This window comes from Oncorhynchus mykiss, chromosome 14 (genome assembly GCF_013265735.2).
Source record: "Oncorhynchus mykiss isolate Arlee chromosome 14, USDA_OmykA_1.1, whole genome shotgun sequence".
Classification (NCBI taxonomy): Eukaryota; Metazoa; Chordata; class Actinopteri; order Salmoniformes; family Salmonidae; genus Oncorhynchus; species Oncorhynchus mykiss.
In genome coordinates this window covers 9,442,021-9,462,154 of record NC_048578.1, presented here as the reverse complement: position 1 = coordinate 9,462,154, position 20,134 = coordinate 9,442,021, and the positions used below count along the sequence as shown (strand labels likewise).

The 20,134-nt window shown below is 43.2% G+C and overlaps 1 protein-coding gene across 4 annotated transcripts in view; it reads left to right on the top strand.

The window, feature by feature from the left end:
- Positions 1-18,693, top strand: part of LOC110488746 (rho guanine nucleotide exchange factor 6) — a 31,610-nt gene extending 12,917 nt beyond the window's left edge. For 3 of the 4 annotated variants that reach the window (XM_036942891.1, XM_036942892.1, XM_036942893.1), the window contains exons 9-22: positions 160-282; positions 1,554-1,692; positions 3,238-3,297; positions 4,733-4,879; positions 6,158-6,244; positions 6,331-6,412; positions 7,327-7,442; positions 7,733-7,921; positions 8,834-8,854; positions 9,712-9,805; positions 10,659-10,745; positions 15,554-15,653; positions 16,063-16,117; positions 16,324-18,693. In XM_036942891.1, coding sequence (XP_036798786.1) covers positions 160-282; positions 1,554-1,692; positions 3,238-3,297; positions 4,733-4,879; positions 6,158-6,244; positions 6,331-6,412; positions 7,327-7,442; positions 7,733-7,921; positions 8,834-8,854; positions 9,712-9,805; positions 10,659-10,745; positions 15,554-15,653; positions 16,063-16,117; positions 16,324-16,446 — 1,423 coding nt within the window. In that variant the 3' untranslated portion in view covers positions 16,447-18,693. The remainder of the gene's footprint in view (positions 1-159; positions 283-1,553; positions 1,693-3,237; positions 3,298-4,732; positions 4,880-6,157; positions 6,245-6,330; positions 6,413-7,326; positions 7,443-7,732; positions 7,922-8,833; positions 8,855-9,711; positions 9,806-10,658; positions 10,746-15,553; positions 15,654-16,062; positions 16,118-16,323) is intronic. The other variant, XM_021561083.2, reaches the window with a different exon arrangement.
- The last annotated feature ends 1,441 nt before the right edge of the window (positions 18,694-20,134 follow it).

Here is a 20,134-nt window from a genome sequence, read left to right as displayed (position 1 = left end):
CTGTTTCTACCAGATATTCTGTTGAGATGTTGATCTAGATTGGATGGCCTCGGACGACGTGCACCCCCTAGTGACCGATATCTGAAACCAAAGATACAGGAACAACCCAACTGTTGTCCTACCAACTAACTCACCCACTTCTCTCTGTGTGTGTTGCAGGGTTCCAGAGAGCCAGCAGCGAGTGGCTGCCTGCTACCTCAACCTGATTGGCCAGATCAGGATGCTGTACCTGTCCTACTGCTCCAGTCACCCTTCAGCTGTCTGCGTACTCACTGACCACAGGTCAGGCCTTATTGGCGTCTCAGTTCTGCATTACATTAATCTAAATTTTATTCACATTTCATTGAATTCAACAGTCAGTATAACAATGCAAGGAAAATGGCATGTTTTTGTGGATAACTTTGGAATTAGTTGGTGTTTCTCTTTCACCCACTAGGTGTCATACTTTCTCTCTCTAAATGTAGAGGTGTAACCAATGATGTGTATATATAAACCCTGGATGACTGACAGGGAGGGAGGGGGCTTGTGTTGAAGCCACCTCGCAGCCATCTTGGTACTCCTCCTGTGTTGTAAAAAAAAAAAAAAAGATTTTGGAAGTTATGGAGATACTAATAAATGCGTCTGCATTTGTTTTTCTATTACAGACTCCTTAATGCATACTTTAAATTATATCTGAGCTAAACATAAAAAGAAGAAAAAAAATATATATAAACATTTTCCTTTTAAAGTATTTTTTTGTGCGTGCTAATGTTACTGTCCCCAGTACAACAACAAAAAATACTTATATTTTGTCCTTGAAACATTTTAATTTAAATACTGTAGAATTTCATTCATTCCTATGGAGGACTCCTACTTGGGAGTGCCAAAATGGCCGACCAGTGGCTTCAATGCCTCTCAATGGCCAATGCATATCGTTACAAATCCAGGGTTTATATACATTATTGGACACGACAGAGGGGTTTCTCGCTTATCAGTTGTAACTATGAATGAGTGACCTTCAGTGTGTAGCCAACCGTCATCATATCCTCACTGTGTCATTCACTGCAATCAGCCCGGAGCCTCTGTGCACCTCTTAATGGATCCTCTGCGGTCCTTCACACACGGTAGTGGTAATTAAAACCAAGAAATGAATCAAGCGGTTGTGTAATTATTATGTTAGTTTAGCAAATTAATCATGTATGCTATTTTGCAACAATTGTTTATTTCCCTCGTCTCTTGCTGCACAGTTAATGTGAAAAGATGCACTGCAGAGAAAAGAACACACACGTACAGGAAGCTGCACACAGGATATCTATAGTTGTGGTTGTTGTTCGAGACAGATGAGGCACTTTCGATTTCACACTAAACTAATTAGCATCTTTCATACTGTGGGATCTTTTTAAGTTTTGTCCTTTCACTATCAAACAAATTCAACATTGACTTAATTGATTGTTCACTCCAAAATCAAAGTCTTTTTTGGGGGGAATCTTGGTAGAATCTTTCCCCTTTATCTCTTTACATCGTAAGCCTGGTGTGTGTGTGTGTGTGTGTGTGGGGGTGTGTTTGTTTTGTAGTGAGGAGCTGGGTACGTTTATGGAGAGCCAGGGGGCCAGTACGCCAGGCATCCTGACCCTGACCACCAGCCTGAGTAAACCCTTCATGAGGCTGGACAAGTACCCTGTCCTGCTGCAGGAGCTGGAGAGACACGTGGAGGTACAGTAGGCCTCATCTAGAGCCAACATGGAGGGCAGTTGCTTAACTCTCTATAGGCCCATCTATAGAACCATATGCAACTGAAATTTAACTCGCCTCTGCTGTCCCAGATGGCACTCCGCTTCAATGCTCAAATACCATTGCTATACCATGTTTTGATATCCCTCCCAAACATCTTAATGTAGTTGGATTATTTACATTTTATTTTTTTTACGTCCACCTTTATTCAGGGGTGAAAGTATATTTAATTTCTTACTGGTACGGTACTCCGTGTGTGCGTGTAATAGCCTAGGTGTAATCATAGAATTACATATAGAATCCCTATTAATTTCTTATGATCTCTGTAGGCTTAGTAATGAATTGTCACAACATTTGGCATGTATTACATTTCAATGTGGCATTAACACAACCAGTCATGATGTCTTCATCTGATTGTCGAACAATCACTTGAAAAAGGTTCTCCTGTAAGCTACCCGTGTGTGCACGTTCGTCCACTCACAAAATAATTCCAGCGTCCGAACATTGCTCTGTGCGCCCACCATTTGATGAATGGAAACGGCCTTCAGTTACGAAACCCCTAAACGTGTATTGTAACTACATTCTGCGATGGTCATTAGACCACACGATGGATGCGTCCACTGCTGTCTGCGCACGTCTCTGTCTCTGCCACTCGTCTCTGTCTCGGCCACTCGTCTCTCTCTCGGCCACTCGTCTCTGTCTCGGCCACTCGTCTCTGTCTCGGCCACTCGTCTCTGTCTCGGCCACTCGTCTCTGTCTCGGCCACTCGTCTCTGTCTCGGCCACTCGTCTCTGTCTCGGCCACTCGTCTCTGTCTCGGCCACTCGTCTCTGTCTCGGCCACTCGTCTCTGTCTCGGCCACTCGTCTCTGTCTCGGCCACTCGTCTCTGTCTCGGCCACTCGTCTCTGTCTCGGCCACTCGTCTCTGTCTCGGCCACTCGTCTCTGTCTCGGCCACTCGTCTCTGTCTCGGCCACTCGTCTCTGTCTCGGCCACTCGTCTCTGTCTCGGCCACTCGTCTCTGTCTCGGCCACTCGTCTCTGTCTCGGCCACTCGTCTCTGTTTCGGCCACTCGTCTCTGTCTCGGCCACTCGTCTCTGTCTCGGCCACTCGTCTCCGCCTCGGCCACTCGTCTCCGCCTTGGCCACTCGTCTCCGCCTTGGCCACTCGTCTCCGCCTTGGCCACTCGTCTCCGCCTTGGCCACTCGTCTCCGCCTTGGCCACTCGTCTCCGCCTTGGCCACTCGTCTCCGCCTCGGCCACTCGTCTCCGCCTCGGCCACTCGTCTCCGCCTCGGCCACTCGTCTCCGCCTCGGCCACTCGTCTCCGCCTCGGCCACTCGTCTCCGCCTCGGCAACTCGTCTCCGCCTTGGCAAACTGGAAGTGTTCTCATCAAACCACTATGTAACCCACTTATTATTTTCCATTGACTCTACCGGCTTACTTTCAACCCTGCCTTTTTATAAGGTGGTGTGTATAAAATCTAAGTTATTTAACAGGTTTTTGGTGTTGTTGTTGACTGTCTTGCAGGAGGCCCACCCGGACTACAGTGACATCTTGAAGGCAACGGTGGCCTTCAAGAGCTTGGTGGTAGGTACAGAACCCCTGTGCATTGTAGAATCTTACTAGTCTATAGTAGCGTCATCTATTCTATATTACTAACACACTACAGAGAGAAAGACAAGTCACTGAAAACTATCAGTGAGTACATTTACATACAATAGTCCTTTAATATTAAACTGATTATGGCTGTAGGCAAATTATGAAATAGTCATGTAAACAGGGTACAATGTTTATCCTAATCGGCGTAAGGTCAAAATCGAATAAAGCACATGCCGATTTAAAACGCCTGGGTTTCTGCGCAATCTTTTGAATGATTAGGACATGTAAACAGCTTGATCAGCACTCCAGCGGTGTATTTGATCTGTGCATGTGCCAGGACCAGTAGGTCAGAGCCTTCCTCTAACGCGCGCGAGTGAAGTGAGTTCTGAAAATATGCTTCTTATAAATAGTTTTCACATACAAACGTTATATGTCTGAACTCCAAATCAAAAAGCTTTCGTAAAAATAACATGGTCACTGTGGCAGGTTTTATTTTGATTGGCGATTTTCTGCATTTACCAAAAGTCCCATCAGGTAGCCTGATTTCAGATGTGTCCATGTAAACAGGATTATTATGGAAATCGTTCTTCTTCCCAAGCATGTGCAAGTTTTAAACAAACTATTATATTAACCTTACTATCCACAATAATCGCATTATTGTGTGCAAATAACCGCGCTCAGTGTCTTCATGAAAGCACATTTTCATTGTATGAAATTAATAAAGGCTTATCTGAAGATGGGTCAATGTTTTCTGTATCTAGTTCTTATGTTGCCAAACTGAGCGGGAGGAGCATCACATAAAAAAGGTCAAATAGGGGGTGCTTATATTAACCTGTGTGAAAGGGCATTGATACGCCCATCTCAGCAGTTTTTTAATAGATAAAATATATTGCTTCCTGTGTAATATGTCCTCAGTGAAAAGTTTTTTCCTACGGTGGGTTGCTACTGAAATAGCAGCACAGATTTTGAAGACGAGCGTTAGATGAGAGTCAATACAAGGTGTCTGTTGGAGAAATGGTTTGAGAGGCAGTTTCCACTGTGGCTGAGAGTACTGTAGTCTCTTGAGGTGTCTGTGTGTGAGATGTGTGCTGAGGGCGTGTGTTTGTGCTTCCCAAAGGTTAACTTGTTCTTTTGGGTCCGCCAGGCCTATTTACATACGCTCCTGCTCTTTATTTCTGAGTCAGAACTTGGTGGATGTTGCTTTGTCATTTTGTCTTTGTGAGAGGGGGAATCACCCTTCTGGTCCCGTAAACTGTTCTCTGTAACTCGTTATACCTGTTGCAGTAATGCCGTATCATGGACATTTTATATTATATTAACCCAGGCTTAAAATGGCTGTCTTATTGTCTGTCTGTTTCCACCACACACTAACAGTGTCTCATATGCACTATACATTAATTGGCACCTCTCCCTCTCATTTCAGACCCAGTGTCAGGACCTGCGGAAGCGTAAGAACCTGGAACTACAGATCCTGTCAGAGCCAGTGAGAGGCTGGGAGGGAGACGGAATTAAGTCTCTGGGTCACGTGGCCTACATGTCTCAGGTGCACATGCAGAATGGGACCAATGAGGTGAGAGCAACAGATACGGGTGTCCTTATATGCTGAACTAAGATGAGTCTACCAATGGTTAATGTTAGGATTGGGGCGGTAACCTAATCATAGATCTGTGTGTATCGGCAACTATCCAGACGGAGCGCTACAGGTAACCTCCGAGAAGGTCAAAGTTCAAATGAACGACTCCAATGGCTCCTTTCACAGCCATGTGGTTGAATGGATATTAATGTTTTGAGCAGCATGCATGTGTGCTTAGGCAAAGCAAATAACGGGAAAAGTGAGGTGGACCAGTTACTTTTTATGCTTGACAAACAGGAAGTAAAATTGTTGCTTGTTTGTTCACTCACAGGCTTCGAATCGATCCAAGGACTTATTTCCCCTTTCAGAATTGTAATATTTCAGCACCTGACGACTTTATTCAGAGCAGATCAGTTTGTTTCCGTCCAACACGTTCTGAATATGAGTCCTGTATTGTGATCGCCACCGCCTCTCCCACATTAAGCCAATATTATTCAAATATTTGAATTCATTATGAATCAGAAACCACAGACTGTAGAGTGAAAAGTCATCCCCCCCCTGTAGTGTGGTTTCTGTGTAGGGGTCGAATATGAGGATCTGAGGGCTGAGGGGAACAAATGTCTGGCTTTGTTTTGGTCTTATTGAAGCACCAACCAACATCTATCTAACACCTTTCAAACAGAACCTGTTTTCTTTACCTTTTTAAAGCTGCAATATGTAACTTTTTGGGAGACCTGACAATATTCACATAGAAATGTGAGTTACAAATCTTTCATTCTCATTGAAAGCAATTCTAAGAAGTGGTAGATCTGTTCTATGTGCGCTTTTTATAGGCTTCCCTTTTTTAATGTTTAGTTTTTGTATCTTACTTTCGGTTTTGTAAACTAGCTTCAAACAGCTGAAAATACAATATTTTTGATTGTGGGCAAAATACTGTATTTCACAGCGGTTTAGATGGTACAATGATTTTCTACACTATTCACTTGCTCTGTCACATAAACTGAAATTTGGCGAATTATTTATAATTTTAGCAACCGGGAAATGGCAGAGCAATTTCTTTATAGTGCATCTTTAACTTAGCTGAAATATTATGATTTGTGGATTCATAATCTACGATATTGCTCCCCAAATATCATCGACGCAACTGATTTTCACGTCCCGTTGCCAGAGTTTTCAGACACTCATGTCTGTCTGTGGGTGTCAATGTGTGTATTTGACACACAGCCATGTCGGATTCGTTCATGCTGCATCTGTGTTAATGTGTGTTCTCCATAGGAGAAAGAGGAGCGCTATCTCATGATGTTTCCCAGTGTGCTCGTCATGCTGTCTGCTAGTCCGCGGATGAGCGGCTTCATATACCAGGTAACCAACAAGCACCAGATGTGTCCCAGGTGTTTCCCAAGTATCTGTGGCAGTGTGTCACCCCCCTCCTCTCTCCTTTCCAACAGGGAAGGCTGCCACTGACGGGCTCCACGGTCTCCAGACAGACAGACGACACAGAGAACGGCCACTATGCCTTTGATATCACAGGTACAGTAAATTCATCTCAGAGGAGATGGAGAAAGACCGGAATACTCTATAATCTGCGGCACAATTATTGAAAGGGCCGTGTCATACACAGGTCCTGTTGAGTAGATTGGAGGTCACTGGTCCGTTATCATATTCCTGTTACATCAGTGGGTTGTAGGCTATTAATGGCCATTTGCGTCTCATTTAAGTGAACCAATGGAGTTTTTTTTTTTTATATAGCATTCCTTTGATAAAATAATATCAAGCTGCTTTGGCAGTCATTCTTATTCCAGTCCCTTCAGTACAAACTCTGGCTGTGTAAACCGTGATTAATGTCTGGTTAAATGATTTAAGACTTATGATATTCACTGAGGGGGGAAAGGAAGCGATACTAAGTGAGTTATGTGAACTATGAATCATAGTGTTTATGTAATGCTATCATTTAACATGACAAGACTGCTGGGAGAACCACTCATCAGAGTTGTCTTATTTACTTGCCACTTGACACATGCTATGATATATGCCGAGTTCAAAACAACTGGGAACTCTGAAATAAACAAGCTCAGACTGGGGAAAATTTGATTTGAACGGTCTTCCAACTCGGAATTCCAACTCTGGAACTTGGGCCTTTTTCTAAGAGCTCTAACTTTCCGACCTGAAGATCGCTGACGTCATGATTTGACCTCGTATTTTTCAGTTGCCAGTGGTTTTGTACTGAGGCTTACTTGTTTTGTAACCATGACGCCATGATCCAGTTTGTCATCCAGTTACGACACTGTGCCATGGTGGGCGTTTATGATTCATGTCAGACTTGTGGGCTTTAACGAAACAGCTCACTAACAAAGTGTTACCCGTACCTAACTTTAGGTAGCTTAGCCTGGAACTTCCCAGCAAAGTGCAACCCACTGAAGTGTGTGTGTGTGTGTGTGTTGCAGGGAGCATGTTTGATCGTGTCACAGTGATCTGCAGTAACCCCCAGGAACTGCAGGACTGGCTGGACCATCTCAATACCTACACCAAAGGTGGAAGCCCTGTGGGCACCATAATCAGGGTAAAGACATGACACACACACACACACACACACGTTCATACACTGCATTATTTATTGTTTCAAAGCTACAGGAAGTGCTGTTGTGCACTCAACAAAATGGTGTATTTCCCTTTAGACATGGCCAGTGATGTGACAACGTGCACACCACTCCACACGTAGCTAGAACTCGCATTGCACTGAACTATGAACTACCACTGAACTTCACACATGGCTGGCACTTGCATTAAACATTGAACCTCACACATCCCCTCTTTCTGACTGTGGCTTACCTCTGTGTATGGATGATATAGAACGAGGGGGGGAAACCGCTCAGTATGGTGGGCACTCCCACTCACCAGTCCCACCTGCCCATCTTCATCACCCCCAGCCAGGCCAACCGGGGACCACTGGAGCCCCCCAAGACCACCAAACCCTGGTCCCTGAGCTGCCTGCGTCCTGCCCCGCCCCTCAAGCCCTCTGCTGCACTGGGCTACAAGGAGGTAGGCCAACCCAGATTTATATTCCATCTATCTCTGGTTTCTTCACTCTTGATTCTGGAGAGCTGCACCGTGCGCAGCTCTCTAGCCCAGCACTAACCCTCTAGATTGTTCTTATCAAGGTCTGGAAGAATAGTTGATTACTTGAATCAGGATGTTGTGCTGGGCTAGGACAAACGCCTGCATGCGCTAAGTTTCTTCAGGAGCTGGGGTACAGAACACTGCTTTACACTGCTTTACGTCTCACAGTAACTTGACTCTAATAGGACTATGGAAAAACCCTCTGGGATATAGCTCTGTTTGTGTGGGCAGAGCGCTTAGCAGATGAGTAGGCAAACGGTGCTCCCGGAAGCTATAGGATGACCATGTAGTTCCTGTTAAGTAACCACGTTAGTTCTGGTAAAGACTTGTGTTTGACCTGGTGGTCGGCTGCACTAGATACAGCTGTGGTCATTGTGATTAGGGTGAGCTAGAATGATCAGGTGTTAATGTTCTCTCTAGTTCATTCAATTTCCATTTTGTTTTTTGCCAGAATAGTCCTTTTTAAAAATGGCTATAGTTTTGCGAGTCCTGAAATCCATTTTTAAAAAAGCAGACAAACGACGTTACATACATGCAATAACCAAAAATGGGTTGTGGTAGTTCATCACTGAGAATTACGCACCATGCTCTCTGCCCCCAGAGTTAAAGCAGCTAATAACTGGGACTCCTTCTCTACCCTTTTGTATAATGCATCCATCTCCCCCTTTAACTCTCTCCCCTACCATGTTATATTTTCATCACTGTTTTCTTCACACTACAGGATGGGGGGGGGGGGGGCACTGAAATGTTCACTGTTAATCTACTTCTATCAAAATTCTCAAAGAAAATTCTCTCTCTCTCTCTCTCTCTCTCTCTCCAAACTGGCTTCTATAGAGAATGTCTTATATATTGAAGGTAAGGCTAGATCTATCTCTCTCTTACTGTGTGGATATGTGTGTGTGTGTGCTTGTGTGCGCCCTTGTGCTGAAGTGGCAACCCATTGCTCTGTTTTCCTCTGCTGTAAGCTGTCGGTTTCCTGTGTTCTCTGCTGCCTTGTCTGTCTTTTATCCCCCGTAGTCACCCAAAACCTCTGGCAGACGGTCTACCTGAGATCTCTATCTGTTTTCTAGGTAACAACAAAGCCCGATTTCTAGATAACAGAAAGCCATACTTGTACAAGTGGAATTTGGTGCAGAAACACTCATTCCCTTTCCAGGTTTTAAAATAGAATCGTTTACAAATAGAATACAAATGAAAGGATGACATTGAATTATTCATTGTTTCAATTAGGATCTTCATCTTTGGCTCATGAATGGTGAAGGATATCCATTTTAGCTGACATGATGACATCATAGGCCACACAGTTTGCTCCAAGTGTGTGACGTGTGTGCTGGAAATCACATAATTAATGACTCAGAAGACAATTTAGTTTATTTTAAAGTAAACTGTTTAAAATGATACCAGGGTCATGTTCATTAGCCACCAAAGGGAAGAAACCTGACAGAGAGGGAGTGACTACTTAGACCTGTTCAATAAGAAACAACAATTTTCTTTTCATGTTGCGTGTCCTACTGAACATGACCCAGGTTTCTTTGGTTATTACCGTCTCATGCTTATGCAAGACTTTGTAAGACTTTGTCGACCTTGTTTGTTTTTGTCCATGGTGGCGATGTGTGTTACTGTAGGCCTGCAGTTACCGTGTTTTTTTTTGGCTTGACGACGTTTGTCACTGTGTACTCTACCCTGCTAACACTTCTCCCCGACTCCTACAGGACTCCGGTAAAAGTCCGAGGCCCATTAAGAAGTTCCTCCCGAAACGCAAAACGGAACGAAAACCTTCTGACGATGAGTTCCTCCTGCGGAAAAGTAGGTTTGATCATTACACACTATTATGTAGAATTTCCTAGTGTCCAAATGTGTTGCCACCAAGGAAAGCACAGATTCACACTCTGTGTGACAAATTCCACCCGCCGCCTAACCAATGACCAATTTCTAGCTCTGTGAATCAACACAATGTAATTCTCTGCATATTAGCTCAAACGTGTATCTCACGTGGTTGACGGTAACTCGCAGTCTGTGCGCCTTCTCAAGGTGAGAGTGAGTCAGTTACTCATCAAACACATCCCGCTGCATCTTATTAGTGTTTAAAGTTGAACTCGTACCCAAATAATGTTGTTGACTCGTCCTATACTCGTATTTGTGGCCAAAGTGTAAATTAGAGGGGGGGAGGGGACACCACCTTGTATCTCAAACAGACTGTTTCAAAAATGCTTTCTCTTTCCTCGTTTAACATGACGTAACATTGGTTCGTTGGCTGAGCTGGCCAATCAGCTGTTTACTTGTTGTCATTAATATATTTTTTATGACCGGCATTAACAAAACTGTTGTTGGGGTACGCCCACACCGTTCCAACACAGAAAAGCTGCTTTATAATATTCTTAATTGCCATTTCTTGGAAGGAAAATTATTTTGCTCATGTTATAATGAAATAAAGGTCATATTTCATAGACATCTGGAAACACTGGACTGTTACTTTAAATTGCATGGAACGATGAGAGGGAAATGGACCATCGGTAGCATAAACCCATAGAGATGCTGCAGCTAAATCTGTTGGACCTGACTGTCAGCGGAATGTTGAAGGTTTGAATATAAAGTTAGTTGTTGTGGATCAGAAGCCGCCTGACCCATTGTTTTTCCCCTGCGTGCCTTTGATTGACAGGTACAGCTGCTCTGGAGGAGGATGCACAGATTCTGAAGGTGATCGAGTCCTACTGCACAGGGGCCAGCCTGCATCAGAACAACACGGGTGAGGCGAAGGATTGTGTGTGTGTGTGTGTGTGTGTGTGCGCACACGCCACCGCGTTTGTATGTGTCTGTGTGATTGTCTGTTTTCAACCTGTCAATCAAAAATATATATAGTTGAAGTCGGAAGATTACATACACTTCGGTTGGAGTCATTAAAACTAGTTTTTCAACCACTCCACACATTTCTTGTTAACAAACTATAGTTTTGGAAAGTCTGTTAGGACATCTACTTTGTGCGTGACACAAGTAATTTTTCTAACATTTGTTAACAGACAGATTATTTCACTTATAATTCACTGAATCACAATTCCAGTGGGTCAGAAGTTTAAATGCACTAAGTTGACTGCCTTTTATACAGCTTGGAAAATTCCAGAAAATTATGTCATGTCTTTAGAAGCTTCTGATAGGCTAATTGACATAATTTGAGTCAATTGGAGGTGTACCTGCGGATGTATTTCAAGGCCTACCTTCAAACTCAGTGCCTCTTTGCTTGACATCATGGGAAAATCAAAAGAAATCAGCCAAAATAATTGTAGACCTCCACAAGTCTGGTTCAGGCGTTTGGAAATTGCTCCCAAGGATGAAGGCCATGGGACACCATGGGAGCATGGAGCCGTCATACCGCTCCGGAAGGAGACTCATTCGGTCTCCAAGAGATGAACGTACTTTGGTGCGAAAAGTGCAAATCAATCCCAGAACAACAGTATCTATATCCACAGTAAAACGAGTCCTATATCGACATAACCTGAAAGGCCGCTCAGCAAGGAAGAAGCCACTGCTCCAAATCCGCAATAAAAAAGCCAGACTATGGTTTGAAACTGCACATGGGGACAAAGATCGTACTTTTTGTAGAAATGTCCTCTGGTCTGATGAAACAAATAGAACTGTTTGGCCATAATGACCATTGTTATGTTTGGAGGAAAAAGGGGGAGGCTTGCAAGCCAAAGAACACCATCCCAACCGTGAAGCACTTGGGTGGCAGCATCATTAGGTCGGAGTGCTTTGCTGCAGGAGGGACTGGTGCACATCACAAAATAGATGTCATCATGAGGTAGGAAATGTATGTGGATATATTGTAGCAACATCTCTAGACATCAGTCAGTAAGTTAAAGCTTGGTCGCAAATGGGTCTTCCAAATGGACAATGACCCCAAGCATACTTCCAAAGTTGTGGCAAAATGGCTTAAGGACTAAGTCAAGGTATTGAAGTGGCCATCACAAAGCCCTGACCTCAATCCTAAAGAAATTTTGTGGGCAGAACTTAAAAAGCTTGTGTGAGCCAGGAGGCCAACAAACCTGACACAGTTACACCAGCTCTGTCAGGAGGAATGGGCCAAAATTCTTCTTGTGGAAGGTTACCCAAAACGTTTGACCCAAGTTAAACAATTTGAAGACAATGCTACCAATTACTAATTGAGTGTATGTAAACTTCTGATCCACTGGGAATGTCATGAAATAAATAAAAGCTGAATTAAATCATTCTCTCTACTGTTATTCTGACATTTCACATTCTTAAAATGAAGTGATCATCCTAACTGACCTAAGACGGGGAATTTTTACTTTGATTAAATGTCAGGATTTGTTAAACTGAATTTAAATGTATTTGGTACCGAGTCGACGTGTTGGGGGTACAGGTTAGTCGAGGTAATTTGTACATGTAGGTAAGGGGGTAACGTGACTATGCATAGATAATAAACAGCGAGCAGCAGCTGTGTAAAAACAAATGGCGCGTTAATGTAAATAGTCTGATTTGATTAATTGTTCAGCAGTATTATAGCTTGGGGGTAGAAGCTGTTAAGGAGCATTTTGGACATAGACTTGGTGCTCTGGTACCGCTTGCTGTAAAGTAGCAGAGAAGTCTATGACCTGGGTGACTGGAGTTTTTGACAATAGTTTATAGGTCCTGGATGGTAGGAAGATTGGCCCCAGTGATGTATTGGGCCGTTTGAACTACCCTCTAGCACCTTACGGTTGGATGCCGAGCAGTTGCCATACCAGGCGGTGATACAACCGGTCAGAATGCTCTCGATGGTGCAGCTGTATCATTTTTTGAGGATCTGGGGACCCATGCCAAATCTCTCTTGAGGGAGAAAAGGCGTTGTCGGGCCCTCTTCACGACTGTCTTGATGTGTTTGGACCGTGATAGTTTGTTGGTGATATGGACACCAAGGACCTGCTCCACTACAGGACCTGCTCCACTACAGCCCCGTCGATGTGAATGGGCGTGTGTTTGGCCCTCCTTTTCCTGTGTTTCACGATCAGCTCCTTTGTCTTGCTCATGTTGAGGGAGAGGTTGTTGTCCTGGTACCACACTGCCAGGTCTCTGACCTCTTCCCTATAGGCTGTTTCATCGTTGTCGGTGATCAGGCCTACCACTGTTGTCGTCAGCAAACTTAATGATGGTGTTGGAGTCGTGCTTGGCCACGCAGTCATAGATGTACAGGCGGGGACTAAGCACGCACCCCTAAGTGGCCCCTGTGTTAAAGATCAGCGTGGCAGATGTGTTGTTGCCTACCCTTGTCACCTGGGGGGCGGCCCATCATGGAAGTTCAGGATCCAGTTGCAGAGGGAGGTGTTTAGTCCCAGCGTCCTTAGTTTAGTGATGAGCTTTGTGGGAACTATGGTGTTGGACACTGAGCTGTAGTCAATGAACAGCATTCTCACATAGGTGTTCCTCAGGTTTAGGTAGGTTACTTTCTAAATGTAATCCGTTACTAGTTACCTGTCCAAAATTGTAATCAGTAACGTAACTTTTGGATTACCCGAACTCAGTAACGTAATCTGATTACGTTCAGTTACTTTACTTTCCCCTTGAGGCATTAGAAGACAATGTATGTTACCAATTGAACAACATCTATTGCAGGATAAAACAATGTTAAAGTTTACATAGCTGGCCATATATGTGCTTCTATACCTGCATTGCTTGCTGTTTGGGGTTTTAGGCTGGGTTTCTGTACGGCACTTTGAGATATCAGCTGATGTACAAAGGGCTATATAAATAAATTTGATTTGATATGGATGTTAAATTTTACTTTATGGGTTGGTTATGTAGGCTTCTTCTAACCCATTGCCTTCTACTACATATAGTAATACGATTAAGTTAGACTTTGATTTTTAATGTAAAGATCTATCAGAATTCCAGTCATTCCAATAAATGTTATACCCCTTGATCTTCATGAATAGAACTTGGAAATATGGAAGTATAGATTACCCAAAGTTTTTGGGTTATGCTGAGGTAAAACGATAAGGAGTTCGATCTATCAAACACATTTGGTGTGTCATCATAGTGGTCTCTGACTTGTGGTCAGACACGCTCAGGTGGAACAAACTTAAACTTGCGCCTTTTTTCAATGTTGATATCAAATCAAATTATTTATATAGCCCTTCGTACATCAGCTGATATCTCAAAGTGCTGTACAGAAACCCAGCCTAAAACCCCAAACAGCAAGCAATGCAGGTGTAGAAGCACGGTGGCTAGGAAAAACTCCCTAGAAAGGCCAAAACCTAGGAAGAAACCTAGAGAGGAACCAGGCTATGTGGGGTGGCCAGTCCTCTTCTGGCTGTGCCGGGTGGAGATTATAACAGAACATGGCCACGATGTTCAAATGTTCATAAATGACCAGCATGGTCGAATAATAATAATAAGGCAGAACAGTTGAAACTGGAGCAGCAGCACGGCCAGGTGGACTGGGGACAGCAAGGAGTCATCATGTCAGGTAGTCCTGGGGCATGGTCCTAGGGCTCAGGTCCTCCGAGAGAGAGAAAGAAAGAGAGAAGGAGAGAATTAGAGAGCGCACACTTAGATTCACACAGGACACTGAATAGGACAGGAGAAGTACTCCAGATATAACAAACTGACCCTAGCCCCCCGACACATAAACTACTGCAGCATAAATACTGGAGGCTGAGACAGGATTTTAATATAATTGAGAAAACAGAGAAGTGTCAAATATTTTTTTTTCAAACATCCTTTCTAAATTTAAAAGTAATCCTCAAAGTAATCTAGTTTTTCAAAAGTATCTAATCTGATTACAACTTTTTTTCTGGTAATGTAACGGTTTCTGTTTTTTTTTTTTTTGTAATCCCTTATATGTAACAGATTACAGATTGTGTAATCAGTTACTCTTCAACCCTGGTGTTCCTTTTGTCCAGGTGGGAAAGGCCAGTGTGGAGTGCGATTTAAATTGCTTCATCTGTGGATCTGTTGGGGTGGTATGTGAATTGGAGTGGGTCCAGGGTTTCCGGAATGATGGTGTTAATGTGAGCCATAACCAGCCTTTCAAAGCACTTCATGACTACCGACGTGAGTGCTATATGGCGTTAGTCATTTAGGCAGGTTACCTTCGCTTTCTTGGGCACATGGACTATGGAGGTCTGCTTGAAACATGTAGGTATTACAGACTCTGTCAGGGAGAGGTTGAAAACGTCAGTGAAGACACTTCCCAGTTGGTCTGCGCATGCTCTGATTACACATCCTGGTAATCCGTCTGGCCTCGCGGCCTTGTGAATGTTGACCTGTTTAAAGGTCTTGCTCACATCGGCTACGTAGAGCATGATCACACAGTCGTCCAGAACAGCTGGTGCACTCATGCATGCTTCAGTGTTTCAGTAACTTGCCTCGAAGCGAGCATAAAAGGCATTTAGCTAGTTTGGTAGGCTTGCGTAATAAATGTGTGTGTGTGTGTGTTTATATAGACAAATAGTTTTCTTCAACACGTCCAAGATGTGTGTGTACCACACCTTTTAATGGCCCATAGACACGGCAATAACAAAGGCTTACTCGCGTGTGTGTTATTGTGTGTATCTGCAGCGGTGAGGAAAGATTCTGTCCCTCAGGTCCTGCTGCCGGAGGAAGAGAAGATGATGGTGGAAGAGATGAAGAACAACGGTCAGACCATCATAGAGGAGAAGTAAGACTGCCATCACTCAGGAGAATAGACTTTCATTAGGCCATTACATTACTGTGTATACACATGCATCTGCAGTTAGTTATCGTTCAGCCGGACGTTTCAACACGTCTAATCCAAAGCTTTTTCACGGATACTGTAGGACACTAGTATTTTATTTATCAGTTCATGTCTTTACATGATGACCTTGAAGCGTTGGCAAAACAGGGGTTTTGTCTTGAACGTTGAATAGCAAGAAATTGGGGTCAACATTGAAAAGCGTAAAATTGGGACTTTAATATTTGTGAAATTGTTATGTTCAACTACCTCGACCACTCATTCCAAAGCCTTTATCATATTATACATATTGTAACATGACAACAATATGCTATTGTCCGGCTTTTCTGATAACCTTTTGTTTCTTGACTTGCAGGAGTCTGGTTGATGCGGTGTACGCTTTAAAGGATGAGGTCCATGAATTAAAGAAGGTAAAATAACTGTTGATCTAAAACTCACTCTGACACATTTAAAGTCTGGCAAGCCGTTTTGTTCAGGAGTGTCGGTGTTGTGGTTTATGTGGGTGCGTGCTTGTCTATCTGCAGGTACATGTTTTGTGATTGTGGGTTCCTGCTTGTAGGTGTGTTCTCACGTCTTTGCTGAGTTTCAATGGATATTTGTGTATGTGTCTCGCCAGGAGAGTAAGTGGATCAAGCAATGTCTGGAGGATGAGCAGAAGTCTCGTAAGGAGCTGGAGAGAGTGGTCAGGAAGCTGGCCAAGCAGAAGAACGACTGTGCCTGGGAGGATGGAGACCACTGAACAACCCCACACACCTATCCATTTACCTATCCCGCATATGTGTGTGTGAGTGAGTAAGTGAGCAGTGTGTGACTGTGTGCAGTGTGTCCATGCTTCCATCTCTACAACACAGAAGGGTTGGATTAATTTAGCTGGACTCTGGTTTGAACAACTCTCTGTTCTGATGCTTGGCCTCACATGCTGAACTATTCATTATCTGTCTTCCTGATCCAACCCTGTTGGAGGATTTTCAAGTCATAACCATGGGTCTTACTCAAGCACCCGGAAAAGCTAACTGAGACCAATGGGAGGGGAATTAACCAGAATCGAAAATTCTGATTGGTTGCATCCCTTCTGCTGCCACTGTAATTGGTCAACTCTGATGGAACCATTTTGGACAAAGGATAAATAACTAGTACTGCAGTGTCACCAGCTGCATCGCCACTCTGGACTACTGTGTCTACATTTCAATAGGAAATCTAATGGGTGCGAGAAGCCTTCTTTAGGTACAATGGGTGTTTTCTTGCATGCACTTGTTTCAGCGGGAGAGCGACTCCTTCCACCATAACTAGGGCTCATCTGTCCCACTCTACATCTGTTACAGCATTGTTTGGCGTTTGTTTGGTGTTGAGGACACCCCCGCGGCCTTGTCGGGGAAGAGAGAAGCTTGCATCGAGCTTCAGTGAACACGATTGGCATTTTGCGATTGCACATTCTAGACGTGAGACTCTGCATCTCCAAGATATTTTGTAGGCTTTAGCTTTTCATTTCAGATAGGTGAGACCTTTCCATAGACTATCAAAACGGTCTTCTAGCTCATGGAGAGTGGATTTCAATACTGTTCCGAGCTGGTATTAATTTTATCGAAAAAGGTCCTTGACTGTGTACCTTACAATCTGCATGGGTGTACAGTGTTTCTAAGATAGTATTACGCATTAGACATGCTAATCAATATATAGTCCAAAGCTATCAGGGATATAGATATTTATAAACTGGGTGGTCCGAGCCCTGAAGTGCTGATTGGCTGACAGCCGTGGTATATCAGACCGTATATCACGGGTATGAGAACATTTATTTTTACTGCTCTAATTACGTTGGTAGTCAGTTTATAATAGCAATAAGGCACATTTGGGGTTTGTGGTATATGGCCAATATACAACGGCTAAGGGCTGTATCCAGGCACTCCGCGTTGCGTCGTGCTAAGAACAGCTATTAGCCATGGTATATTGGCCATACACCCCATCCCCTCGTGCCTTATTTCTTAAAAGTGTATTGTGTATAGAATACACACATACTTTCTTACCAAGACAATATACAAATAACAATTCAATACATGTACTAATAATTCATAGCTTTGCTTTATTCTGGGGTTAAATAATATATATTGCTTATTTATTTTCCATTAAAACATTTAATTGTGTAGAAAAGTGTATGTATATGGTACTGGGAACCCACTTGGGGCGGTCGTTATGGGTTTCTGCCTTTTTTTAAACTGGGCTGGAATTCAATCCAACCCGCACTGCAGGAAACCACCTCTACAGAATGTTAATCTTGTTCTGGTGCTAAGGGGGAAAAGTTTTTAAGTGGTCTTATTTATTGGACATTGTCCATTGGGGAAGACAAAACAACTCAGTTTAATTTTTAGTATTTGGTACAACAGAAACATTCTTATTTGTATGTAGTAGGCTATGTCCCACATTTTGAGTTTGGTATAAATTCCAAGAAAGTGTCATTACATTTAACATCAGTGTTCTGGGCCTGTATTCACAAAGCATCATAGAGTAGGAGTGCTGATCTATAATCAAGCCCCTCCTGTCCATATGATCACTTTTAATTATGGTCTAAAAAGGAATAAATGATCCTAGATCAGCACTTCTATTCTCAGACCCTTTAGGAATACCGTCCCTCGTCTCATAGTCATTATTATGCTTCCTTCCCATATTGGAACTAATCCAGGCAGAGGGAAAGATCTCCCCACTTTGATTGTGTTGTTGGAGAGTGTATAGTGTGAGTAGTGTAGGAGAAGAAGTGAGCAAGTGCCTCCTGATCCACTTTACGAGGAGGGATATATTAAGTGACAGGGATTAAATGGGTTTTCTAGCAAATTGGCCAGGTTGGTTTTTATGTCATGTTTTCACATTTCAGTGCGTTTGATGGCAATGGTTAGATGTTCATGGGGAGAGGTAAGGGTATTATAACAATTCAGTGTGGATTCGGGCTTTGGTGCCTTATGTCAGGGATTTCCAAACTCCCAAACTCCCTCCTTTTTAAGTGGTCTTATTTATTGGACATTGTCCATTGGGGAAGACAAAACAACTCAGTTTAATTTTTAGTATTTGGTACAACAGAAACATTCTTATTTGTATGTAGTAGGCTATGTCCCACATTTTGAGTTTGGTATAAATTCCAAGAAAGTGTCATTACATTTAACATCAGTGTTCTGGGCCTGTATTCACAAAGCATCATAGAGTAGGAGTGCTGATCTATAATCAAGCCCCTCCTGTCCATATGATCACTTTTAATTATGGTCTAAAAAGGAATAAATGATCCTAGATCAGCACTTCTATTCTCAGACCCTTTAGGAATACCGTCCCTCGTCTCATAGTCATTATTATGCTTCCTTCCCATATTGGAACTAATCCAGGCAGAGGGAAAGATCTCCCCACTTTGATTGTGTTGTTGGAGAGTGTATAGTGTGAGTAGTGTAGGAGAAGAAGTGAGCAAGTGCCTCCTGATCCACTTTACGAGGAGGGATATATTAAGTGACAGGGATTAAATGGGTTTTCTAGCAAATTGGCCAGGTTGGTTTTTATGTCATGTTTTCACATTTCAGTGCGTTTGATGGCAATGGTTAGATGTTCATGGGGAGAGGTAAGGGTATTATAACAATTCAGTGTGGATTCGGGCTTTGGTGCCTTATGTCAGGGATTTCCAAACTCCCAAACTCGGTCCTAGGCCCCCCCCCCCCCCCCCCCCCCCCGGGTGCACGTTTTGTTTTTTTACCCGAGCACGACACAGCTAATTCAAATAACCATTTGATTATTTGAATCCGCTGTGTAGTGCTAGGGCAAAAACCGAAACGGGCCCAGGACCGAGGACCGAGTTTGGGAATCCCTGCCTTATGTCAAGGCCTTAGGTGAGAAATGATTCATTGCAATCACAGCACTTCATCCCAGGATTATATGTAGTGCATACACTGTAACACCTGATGCCAACCTCCTACTGCACTGCAGAGCAATAGTAACAGTAAAATGCTTGCACTAAGTGACTGCTTCAGTTTGACTGTTTTACGTTACAGCAGGGTTCCCCAACTGGCGGTTATTTTGGCCCCCCAAGTATTTTTTTATTTGTTATTATTAGAATTTTTGTTGTTGGACATAAGACTGTAAAAACAGCATGAAATCAGCACCAATTGATAAACATTTCACATATCTGTTCCCAAGTATTCTCACGCATAATAGAGACCTGTGATCGTATACAAATGTAAGGTTTTAAATTATGTTTTAGTCAAATATTATATCTGTTTGAGCTTCTTGCAGTCTAAACATTATTTGTAAGTAAGTTCAGGCCCCCCAACCAGACACTCAAGAAAAAAAAATCAGCCTGTGGCTTTAAAGTGTCACTCTGAAACGGTCAGTTGGGCAAAGTAGACCCAGGATGTATAAAGAAATCATGTGCAGTGATGAATCCTCCTTTGCCCCTTAACCAA